General features: G+C 32.3%; 2 protein-coding genes and 1 long non-coding RNA gene across 3 annotated transcripts; 1 reads left to right on the forward strand and 2 right to left on the reverse strand.

Moving 5' to 3' along the window:
• The first annotated feature begins 1078 nt into the window (after nucleotides 1–1078).
• On the forward strand, nucleotides 1079–2000 carry LOC133037371 (uncharacterized). Its single transcript, XR_009687480.1, has 2 exons — nucleotides 1079–1330; nucleotides 1536–2000. It is a non-coding gene; the product is annotated as an uncharacterized LOC133037371 (long non-coding RNA).
• Nucleotides 1830–5930, reverse strand: LOC115712681 (uncharacterized). Its single transcript, XM_030641009.2, has 13 exons — nucleotides 5565–5930; nucleotides 5188–5226; nucleotides 4940–5088; nucleotides 4647–4722; nucleotides 4209–4509; nucleotides 3998–4107; nucleotides 3841–3888; nucleotides 3536–3739; nucleotides 3168–3272; nucleotides 2906–3036; nucleotides 2559–2703; nucleotides 2140–2283; nucleotides 1830–2041 (listed from the first exon to the last, which is right to left on the reverse strand). The coding sequence occupies exons 1-13, from the start codon at nucleotides 5759–5761 to the stop codon at nucleotides 2017–2019; spliced, it is 1674 nt and encodes a 557-aa protein (XP_030496869.1). The 5' UTR covers nucleotides 5762–5930; the 3' UTR covers nucleotides 1830–2016.
• Nucleotides 5931–9607: 3677 nt separating this feature from the next.
• On the reverse strand, nucleotides 9608–10965 carry LOC115714832 (protein DCL homolog, chloroplastic). The gene is made up of 3 exons (XM_030643594.2): nucleotides 10470–10965; nucleotides 10273–10387; nucleotides 9608–10178 (listed from the first exon to the last, which is right to left on the reverse strand). Exons 1-3 carry the CDS (start codon nucleotides 10826–10828, stop codon nucleotides 10002–10004), a joined length of 651 nt encoding a protein of 216 aa, XP_030499454.1. The 5' UTR covers nucleotides 10829–10965; the 3' UTR covers nucleotides 9608–10001.
• Between the last annotated feature and the right edge of the window lie 236 nt (nucleotides 10966–11201).

An 11201-nucleotide genomic window follows, 5' to 3' on the forward strand; every position in this document is an offset into this window, starting at 1 on the left:
TGCTAGTATATATATATATATATAAATATAGATATATATATTATATATAATATTTGTAGCATCTCTTTCGGCCAAAGTGAAAAATATATAGTTAAAATATAGTGACCCCTCGTGTGAAGAGTGGTCTCAACTCAAATTCTTCAATATAAATAGTTTTTTTTTTCCTTTTTCCTATGTGAAACCTTTTCTCATACTCTAAAAATCAAGTAGCTAGGTTTCGATTAAAGGTGTGAAAATAAGGTAAAAGCTGAAGATGGGCATCTTTTAATTCATTAAAAAAATTGAGATTCGGGCGTGTGATAAGGATTGGAATAAAGTTGAAGATGATCAAGAGGAGAGTTTATATCTAAAATATATCTTTATATTTGTATAGGTAAGCTAAGCTAGATCTTTTAATTGCACTATCTTAACCTTTTATCAAGAATAACAAGTTGGAAGATTTCTCGTGTTGGTCACGAGATGCAGAAAAGAGAAGAGAAGATTTATAGGGGCCCCAGCATGAATAAGATATGTATATTTATATAGACTATAAATATAGGGGCAACTTGGCTTTCATTCACTTTGCTTCCTTTTGGGTTTTCATTTAATTAAATCTCTTTTTCATTCATGGTTTTCATCAATTACTCTTCATGAGTATCCATATATAGGAGGGAAGGAATCTATTACTAAATTCATGCTTTGATTGGTGGTTCGTGGAAAAGTAGTTTGGATCATTAATATTGTATATTTATGTGCATATATAGTTATGTTTAAGCTGAATATTATAAAAAAGTACTTTTCTAAGTTGCTTATGTTACACTAAAAAATAAACAAGAGTGGAAGTTTTCTTTTCTTTTCTCCACATTTCATTTGGTGGGCCAAAGCTATAGAGTAGGTTTATCTGTTGGGCACAAAGAATTCTTCATCATTACCTAAGGCCCATAGTGATGTAGATAAAGAAAGCAAAGCCCACTTAAAACTCTCAATTTTGGATTTGGATTTGGATTAATCAAAACTATGTGATAAGGAATTGACTTTACAAGTGTTTTAATACAATCCTATATGTGTTTCATATTTGTATTACAAGCTTTTCAACAAGAAATAGCATAATTTCAATTAATGACTGAAAAGTAAGATAGTTCAAAATCTTTGTTTTAGTGAGATTTAAAAAATATATTACTTGAGACTGTTGAATTAATTCTGAAATTGTTGTCTGAGAAAACTTATTACTTTCCTCGTAGGGTCAAATCAATCTAAAGTGAAGGTGTAGAAGAGCCATGAAGTAAAACTTCATGTTCTGGAAGAGATAAGATAGTGATCCAAGTTGTCCTGGAGTCTGGACAACTGACATGTAAGTTTTCCCCACTAACCTAAAAGTTAGCATTTGGGCCAGATTTTATCTTCTTCCCTATCATATCATATCTATTACTTAATAGTATTGATTTGAGATACAACTCTTCTAACTAATGGCTTACATAATAATGTAAAATCTCAATTCTCTATCAAATCACATTAATGAAAATACTTATCTGCACTTTGCCGACCTTTATCAACAGATATACCATTCCATTGGTGGTGGGGACAACTTTCTCTTCACATAATTGTGTTTTTACCCCCAACAAAAAAACAAGTAAACTAGACTTGTTTTGTACTGATTACCTTATCTGTTTTGTTAGATAACTGTTTGAATTTTATGTTTTATAAAATAGAACATATAATATAATACTTTAAATCCAATTTGAACAAAACTAAATTTAGGTTAGGATTGACCAAAATCGAATTTAAGTATCATTATGTTATATTTTGTATTATAACACAGAATCATAAGACAGAAGGGGGTCGATAAATAATTTTGCAAAACAAATGATTCACTCTACTCGGGAGCAGCAGAATAGTCATTTCTTCTATAAAATGGTAAACAAGGCAGAATCTGGATAAATAAAAGACCAATGTTTCAGTCATATGCTGATCAGATCACTCCGTTTTTTAACATACAAAATAACTATGTAAAACTCCAAGTTTGGCTTTGCAAGGCCATTAGTATCTTGATTGGCTTCGTACCCTGTAGAACCACTTTTCTTAGTTAATATTCCTCATGTGAAAACAATACAAGTAGCCAAATAATATCTACTAGACTACTACAAGCAAAACTATGTTCACCTTGGTGAGCGAGAGTGAGACCGAGAATGAGTCCGAGTACGAGTACGAGAGCGAGAGGGAGAGCGAGAAGGAGAACGGGAACGAGAGTTATATCTTCGCGAACCCCTGCTGCTTCTACTAGGGCTTCTACTTCGTCTGTACCTTCTACAATAAGCACATCATTCATACATAAGTGTGCTGGCATACTAATGTTAATCAACCGAAATGAAAACAGTGTGATTACTTCATTTGCTAGAATAAGTACTCTACAGAATTAACCGAACATCTATGATTAAAGAAAATAGGGAAATGCGTTGCTCACTTATCAAAGAGACATCTCATTCAATATTAAAAACACAAAATATCCTACATAAATATCAAGGGAGCTAAACTAACACCGAAAAGTTGAGCATCATCACAGACAAAGCAAAATGAAAAACCTTGGTGGGGAACGGCTGTAGCTCCTGCTACGACTGCGACTGCGACGCCTACTTCGACTTAACCGATTTGTTTCAGCAAGTTTTTCCAACCTCTGACGCTCCTGCTCTCGTTTTTTAGCCATTTCAGCAGCTGTATCTTTCTTAACTGTAAATGGAAGAAGTAACACAATCATACCAATTAGTGAAACCCACTTTAACAGTCACAACACACCACAAAAAATTGTGAACAAGGTAGCATGACATGAGAAGGGTACAAAACAAAAGATACACTTTGCTCAAAACAAAAGCAATCACAATATTTAATATACTGCTGCTACGCAAAAGTTGCATTAAGCTATAAGACATACTTTGTTTATTAAGCTGCCTGCTCATAATTCTTTTCAGCCGTTCTTGAGGAGTTTCTTTCTTTTCCCCCTCCTGTTTTAACGGACCCCCGGAAGTACTTCCCTTTGTCAACTTTGCTATTGCGGAAGATGCGCTGTAAAATGATAGAAATGAAATCAATATAGACTCCATCTGTGCAAAAATATAGCCTCATTCCAGTCAAGATTGAAACAGCAAAAAAAGAAAAATAAATAGACTACATCAAAAAATATATATATGGCATACCTCACGGGTGGTACTTTCACCATTTTAGTCCCTTTGTCCCTATTTACAGATACACCAGATGCAGGGTCAACATGCAGTGCCTCAAGTATAGGACCAGATGATGGCCTGCATGAAAGAGAAGCATTAGAGACTCCCTTCAATGGTTCAAGTTAATCGAATTCTTTCTACAAAGTCCATTTCATGGAAAAACAAAATCAGCTTTAGGGAGGAAGCCTCCTCCCTCTTCCTCTTGGAATTATGATGATAACCTAGATCTGATCTATTCTAAACCACAAAGTTTTCCTCGGCTAACAAAATGTGTTAAAGCTGCAGCAGAGTAAACATTGTCCAATCTATCTTTGCAAGAATTAAAGGTCGAGTGCTCCGACCGGTTTAACACATCAGTATGAGATGGAGGAGAAGATGGTGGAGAAAATCCTTCATGCTTTGACTCACTCCCATCGCCAGAGCCACCAAATTCAGTAATATATTCGATTTTGGGAGCCACTTGTTTGCTGCGGTGAGCATCATCAGAATGTCGTCCGCGAGGATGTCTTCTAGAATGTGAGGGTGAGTACGATCGTGATCTTGATCTGTACACACAATAAGCAAGTTAAAAACTTCTATAATTTGTCTAAGTTCCTTTGGAAAAAATATAAATAAGATATGCAACAATGATGTATAAAAAGTTCACCTTCTTGAACGAGAATACGCTTCATAAGTTGGACTTCGCCTTGTTTCACTATAAAAACAAAGAGGGAAGCAAATTATAATAAACATAAGTAACATGTTCAGTACTAACTATTAACAGGGAAGTAAATCATTGATTAACAAATTATAAAATTTTATACCGATAGGGATCATGATGGAGAACACGGGTTCCTGTAATCCGTGCAGCTTCCCTTTCTCTCTCCCTTTCTACCTGAGAAACCTTTCTTCTCTCCTTACGAGTAAGCTTCCTCTACAAAAAATATATAAATATATCCATGTTACAAATTTAACACTGACCAACATTTACTTAAGACAGATAATATTTAAAAACCTGAACTTATGAAAACATACTATTGCAGGGTCGCCTTTGATCACTTCTTTTTGCCTCTTCTCTTCCTCCTTAGCTTTCTTGTCCATGTAAACAAGCCAACCAAACCTTTTAACACCAAAATCCTTTGCTATTTTATCCATTCCTTCATCATTGCTATCATCACTATTAAAATCATCATAATCATCGTCTTCATCATTGTCATCATCATCTTCCTCGTCATCATCATCTGAGAATTGAGCTTCCTCTTTTCCATCACCTTCATATGAGAATCCAACCTGTGAATAAGAACCCTTAGTTGCAGAAGGCTGTGCCACCTGAGATCTGCCAGATACGAGGAAAATAATTGTTAAGAAAAACTTGATCCTGGAGAACTCAAAAATACACATATAAAAAGCTTGTGCAAATTTGTATTCTTGAATGCAGAGAAAGAGATATAGACACTATTAAACTCAACAGACCTTTGAGGAGCAAATGAAGCAGTAATCTTAGCTTCCATCTCTTGTTCCACATGTTGTAGACCATCCTCATCAGTAACTGTTGACATGAAACTTAGCTTGTAAACCATAATACAAATAAATAGACAACTAACAAAAAAAACTATGAAATGATAAACTAAATATAATTTTTAAACCATGAATATTGCATAACTATTTTTTCTTTCTTTTTTTTCTTAATAAGAACAATCATATTTGAAATTTTTAACAATATAATGTATGTAACATCAAAAAAAAATTAAAAAAAAAGTACCGACATCCTCTACGTCGATGCTTAATTAAATCCCGGTAACGCTCAAAATTAACAAACTCTTCTAATTCTTCCTCTTCTTCAGACTTTTCTTGAGCCCGGAAATGTCTAGACCCCGGTTCGCGAATAAAATCAAGAAGGGCACGCCCATCAAATCTGCTTACACAAAAGAAAATTTCCCCTTCAACTTAAACAACATGTCAAAAAATTATGATCAACACCATAATACATCACCCTTGATAAAAAAAACCATACCTGTCAATTAAAACATCTTGTTTCCCATTCCAAGGTATCCTGCAATGGAAGTTTAAACAACACTAAGTCCAAGAAATACACATGAATGGTGATATATTGTGCTGAAACTAAAATATAATTCGACCAGTCTACAGACTCTAAACAGATAGAATTTGTTCAAATTACAGTGTTTATAAACAATAAAACACTAAAAAGTGTTAAATGCAAAACCCCAATGAACAAAGCAGAGTACTAAAATCAATTATTTACTCAAAAAAAATCCAGGGTTCAGTGGCAATATCATCAAAGTTACCAATTGAAATAAAGAGTAATAGAAAGCTATGATCGACTTGAAGAAGATAATAAGATAACTAATAGGTATAAGAGGGAACACATACAGGCCTTGCTGATCCTGAGTGGCCTGGTAGAGACCGTCATCGCGGTACATACGGCAACGAGTTCCGACGACTTGAATCGATTGCTGTGGATCGCCACGGCGTTTGGCCAAGAACACGGCTCGTCTCTGGGCTCGCTTCCGAGCCGCGTCCATCATATCATGGACCTTCTTCTCGGACCTCCTAGCCTCGTGCCACATCTTCTTTACCAATCACAACAACCGATTGGTCTGGTAGGATCAGAATCCAGAATTCTGCGGATTGAAAAGGGAAGACAGAAGGGAACCCTAAAAAAAATCCTATCCTTTTCAGCTACAGCGATGGCGAAAGTGAATGAAAATGGATTCGACACTGTATTGAGATTCGAGATCCACGGGTCTTAGCCCAAACCCAGAAATCCGGGTATGGACCCCGAGAATCGTGTTTATTCTTGTCGTTTGTGAAAATCCACAGTCGTTTTTCTAAAAGGCTATTGCAATTGGTATTGGGCACTAGTGGTACAGTACCTTTTAGAGATGTCTCCCTTGGTTAACAATATTTCCTAAAAGTTATTATATTTAAATTATATGGGATCTGATACTTAAATGTTCGAATAGTGGTATGACAACGAGGAGCGTGCTAAACACCATTAGTGGGTTTTAGCATTTCTCTTATAAATAATACAAGGTGTTTCTACAATGCACTTTATTAAAATAGATGCACCTCCTATCAGTCCCAACATCCAAAAAATTGTTTGTTTAATTTTTCATATTCATATACGTTATAGTTATTTAAGACAACCTATAAAATTTTGAGAAATTTAAAATAATTTATAATATAAAAAATAGTGGTTAAACAGTCTATTTCACACGCATATAAAATATAATAGTTACGTGTGTCACAGACTGTTTGAACTAGGGGTGTTCATTAAAATACATCTAATATTGCCTATCAAATCCGATCCAATTATATATTAGATGTTAAATTTTACCATCCGATCTGATCCAATTAATTTCAATCATCTAATCAATTCAACAACTATTAAGTGTTGGATTTGATCGATTCTATCCATTATATGTATTTTATGTATATCTATTGATTTAATTCGGGTCTATCCAATATTTTAGTCTTAGTATTTTTTGAATCGAAACGGATCCATCTAATATTTTAAATCGAGTATTTATTAGATTTGATTGGCATCCAATCTAAAAAAAGGTAAAATTTTAATGTTAATTTTTATATATACATATATTTTATTACGTATAACAACATAATTTTAATTACTTATCCAAATTAAATGAAAACATTAATATTTTCGATTGGATGTTGGATGTATTAGATTTTTGGACAACTCATCTAATCCAATTGAATATTCAAAAATAACATACAATCTAATATGATACAATTAGATATGTAATGTTTAACGGTCAGTTATCATTGGATTTGATGGATTTATACGCACCCCTAGTTTGAACCCTATTTTTGGTATATTAAATTTTTCTAATTTTTTCTAAAATTTGTAAAATGTCTTAAATAACTATAACGTACACGAACATGAGAAAAAATTAAACTAAAAATATTTTTTCGAATATCAAAATAGATAGTTGTGTATCACTACACTCCTCTTAGAGAGTGCATTATGAAATTTTACAATTATATATACATAAATGTCCAAAATATATTATCATTAACTGTAATTTTTTTAAGTTTCATAATCTATGGCTTTATATATAATTAGGATCACTTTATTGAAATAAATTACTTTATCATTCTCATTTTTTCTTTTATTTTGTTCTCTAAATTATATTATTTTATAGCAATATTCTTTTCTTAGAGTGAATTGTTCACTAGTGACGACACGTTCGAGAGCACTCTTTATTTTTTAATTAAATTTTAGCTAAAATAGTTAAAATAAAAAGTTTATATTTTAATCTCATTCCAATCATACTTTCTACTTTAGAAAACCCTAACACCACCCTAAAGAGCAACCACTCTAAAAAAGTTGGAGAGGAGAAGATCATTTATTGATCAAAGGTCTCAACTATAACAAAGTTCCAAATACAATATGAATAGCACAATCACCAAATCTCACTAGTAGCAACAAATAAAGCAAACTTAACAAAGGTGTGGGCAATAAAGTTTATAAATTTAGGACAATACAAAGGACTTACACTATTAAATAGAGTAAAATTACAACCAACATCTTCAAGAATTAAGCCTAAAGAAAAGTCCAAAAAAAACATTCTTATTAATCTTATTCACTACATTAAGATAGTCAGCCTCACACTGAATATTATTCAATCTAAATAAACAACATTGAATTCCTACATTATACAAGACAAGCACTTCAGGTTAAAAACGGCCGACCATGTGCTACATGATTGTCATGGATCACCATACTCATACTACAAAAGCCATCAACATTGACGTTGACAAAATCCACATGGAGCAACACCCAACATGGGGCAACCGCAGAAGCAAAATGAGACAAAGATAGCCCCATTATTAATTATTTTTAAACTTAAAAAATTATTATTTTAATATATTCTTATAATTTAAATTTAATAAATATATTAATCTAATAAAATAATGAAAATATTATTTAAAAAACAAAAAATATGTAAAAAGCTCTTTACATTTAAAGAACTCCATATCTATTTTCTATTAAAGAGAATTACTTTTTGTGTGCAATAAGATTTACTACTTATTTTAGCTAAAAAATGCATTTAAACACTATAGTTGAAATGGAAAATTAATTTTTATTTAACCATCAACTTCTGTAATCAGATATTGTAACAACTGAATTAGAACAAACTCCAAATAAACATACAATTACTATATAATATAGCACCTTTAATAAAGTTATAAGCCACTATATATGACATTTAAAAATTATCGTTACACTATTAAAAAAAAAAAAGTGTTCATAAAATAATAATAATGAAATGGACCAAAATGGATAATTAATAAAATTTGAAGGTTTCACTCCCTAAATAAAAAGTTATTGATTATTTAATATTTGTTTGATTTCAGTCAAGTCCTCCTATCGTCACTTGTTCAGCTAATTATAAAACATAAAAACTTAATTTCTAAAGCTTATTATTTCTGCCTAAGTTTTGTTTTGATAAGTTGTATAAATGTTTGGTGTGATTAATTTTTTTTTTTTTAAAAAAAAAAAAAAACTTTACTACATGATACATCCATTAACTGATCCTCAAAACTAGGGGTGTTCACTAAGTATCCGATCCAATCCAATCCGCACGATCCAATCCAATTCAATCCGCAAAATGCGGATATCCGCACTTGCGCGGATTGGATTGGATTGAAAAATCCAAAATCCGCACTTGTGCGGATTGGATGTTGTTTGACCTCAAAAAGTAATCGATCAAATCCAATCCGCACAATTATATATATTTTTAAAAAATTATAATATATAATATATATATTAATTTTTTAGTAACATTAAAAAAAAACACAAACTTCTAATTTCTTAATCATTTTTAGTAATATATTGAGTTGGTGTATTTTATTTGTTTTATAATAAAGAACAAAAAAAAAAAAAACAATAGTCTTTTTTAGTACATAAATATTGACATATATGTATATTAGTTTGATTTATATATAAATAGAGATGGAAATAGATTATTATTGCAGATTAAGAAACAATAGTCTTTTTTTTTTAATTTTTTTCTATAATATATTAAATAATTTGTCATTAAAAAAATAACCAATTTAAAATAACCGATCCAATCCGCACTATTGCGGATTGGATTGGATTGGATTTAAACTGTTATGCGGATCGGATTGGATCCAAAATATGAAATCCGCACTTAGTGCGGATTGGATGTTGTTTGACCAAAAAAGTACGGATTGAATTGGATGAACACCCCTACTCAAAACTCATCTTTTAAACATAGAAGTCTTGTACAAAAATTGAGATGATTTAACATAAGAACTTAAATTTTATTTGTGGCTACATTATATAAAAGAAGAGAAAGGTGATAAAGAAACATGAACTTCTGAAAATGCAAAATGATTGTTGTTGTGAAAGCATTTGCAAGTTTGAATTTTTATCAGAATGAAAATTGTACTTGCATGAAAACTAAACAAAAGCAGTACAATTTAGGATTAAAATATACTCTCCAATCAAGTCTAAACATATTGCTGATCTCAAAAGTGGAAAACCTTCGTTACCACCACAAGAAAAAAAAAGAAGTAATTTGAAACCCAAAAATAAATGGCTTTCCTTTAACAATGAAAGTGGTTTTGATCAAAAGCCATGTAGTACTAGTAACTCTCTAACTCAGATCATGTCTTGTTAAAAAAAAAAGGAAAAAAGGGTGAGCTTTTCTGAGATATCATGAGTTGTTTTTGTGACCATGGTAGTGAAAAGCTTCTTCGTCTAGGTCAAATTCAAAGGTAACAAACATTTTTCTTCTTCTCTCTTTCTTTCTTTGAAATCTATTTCTTAGACCTTCGTGGTCGAAAGTGTCTAAGAATGAAAGCATCAGCAAACAAAGGGTACTTCTTTTTGATCAAACCCTTAATACATTTCCAATATGAGAAATCCACAGACTCCCCATCTTTCCGTACAACAAACAAACATTTTGTTCTCTTAAACTCCGGATGAAACCCAAGCTACAAAATTAAAATCAACAAATGAGCAAAATCCCATGTACAAAAACATATTAATAAAAGGACCCAGATGAAAAATCTTATCTAAAAATGTTACCATAATGGATTGAACTCCACAACCAGTCTTGGTTTCATAATCTGGATGAAAAGGAAGCAACTTTTCAAGAATTACATTCTCATGCTCATCACTGAGTTTATCACCAATCTTATATCTGCTCTAATAGAAAATGTAATCAATCAAAGGTAAAAAAAAATCATATAAGAACAAAAGATCAGAAAGAATAGAAAAATTACTTTCCAGAGTGAATGATGGTTCGAACAAAGCCAACAAGAGGAACAGTCTCCTCTAATATCCGATCTTCCCAATCTACCCATTGATCAGAATCAGACCCATCTTTCTCTTTCTCTTTCTCTTTATCTTCTTCGTGTTGTTCTTCTTCTTTGTAGAATTTTGGGTGGGGTATGACGACGGGCTTTCTGAGTAAGCTGGGAGCATAAGAGTCATGGCCGCGAGTGACTCTGGCTTCGTCCGACGACGCCGTTTTGAGGACGCAGACAAAAGGTGGTTTATAAGAAGAGGAAGAGTGAGTGACCCAGTTGCGTGTGAAGCCTGAATTTGGTGGTGGTGTGGTTCTAGAGCCGGTTGCCGCCATGGCTCCTCCTGAAACTGGTGATTCAGTTATTGGAAGTGAAACCCCATTGGCATTGGCAGAGGAGAGTGGTGCTCTGTTCTGTTATGGTTTTCGATAGACCGCAATCTTAGCAACCAATCACATTCCTCCAATCTGCTACTTCATATGACTAATTCAGATCGCCTTGGGCTTTTTTCTCTCTCAAATTGATGGGCCTACTCACTTGTTCAGGCCCATAACCTGCTTTTCTTTTCTTTTTTATTTTTTTTTTGTGAAAAAATGATTGGGGCATTTTTTAAGAAAATTTACACCATATTCAAAGTTTACATTTATAGAAGAGAATTTTTATATTTATAATTTTTCTAATTTTTTGTTTATTTATTAAAGCTTAATT

This window comes from Cannabis sativa, chromosome 4 (assembly GCF_029168945.1).
Source record: "Cannabis sativa cultivar Pink pepper isolate KNU-18-1 chromosome 4, ASM2916894v1, whole genome shotgun sequence".
NCBI lineage: Eukaryota > Viridiplantae > Streptophyta > Magnoliopsida > Rosales > Cannabaceae > Cannabis > Cannabis sativa.

Excerpts from the sequence above, each read along its gene's own strand:
- LOC115712681 (XM_030641009.2), bottom strand. The coding sequence starts at position 5,761 with ATGTGGCACGAGGCTAGGAGGTCCGAGAAGAAGGTCCATGATATGATG. Across the intron at positions 4,723-4,939 it reads TAAGCATCGACGTAGAGGAT|TTACTGATGAGGATGGTCTA; the intron begins GTCGGTACTTTT and ends TCATGTCAACAG. Across the intron at positions 3,037-3,167 it reads GTGAAAGTACCACCCGTGAG|CGCATCTTCCGCAATAGCAA; the intron begins GTATGCCATATA and ends ATCATTTTACAG.
- LOC115714832 (XM_030643594.2), bottom strand. The coding sequence starts at position 10,828 with ATGGCGGCAACCGGCTCTAGAACCACACCACCACCAAATTCAGGCTTC. Across the intron at positions 10,388-10,469 it reads ACCATCATTCACTCTGGAAA|ATATAAGATTGGTGATAAAC; the intron begins GTAATTTTTCTA and ends CTATTAGAGCAG. Across the intron at positions 10,179-10,272 it reads GTGGAGTTCAATCCATTATG|CTTGGGTTTCATCCGGAGTT; the intron begins GTAACATTTTTA and ends TTAATTTTGTAG.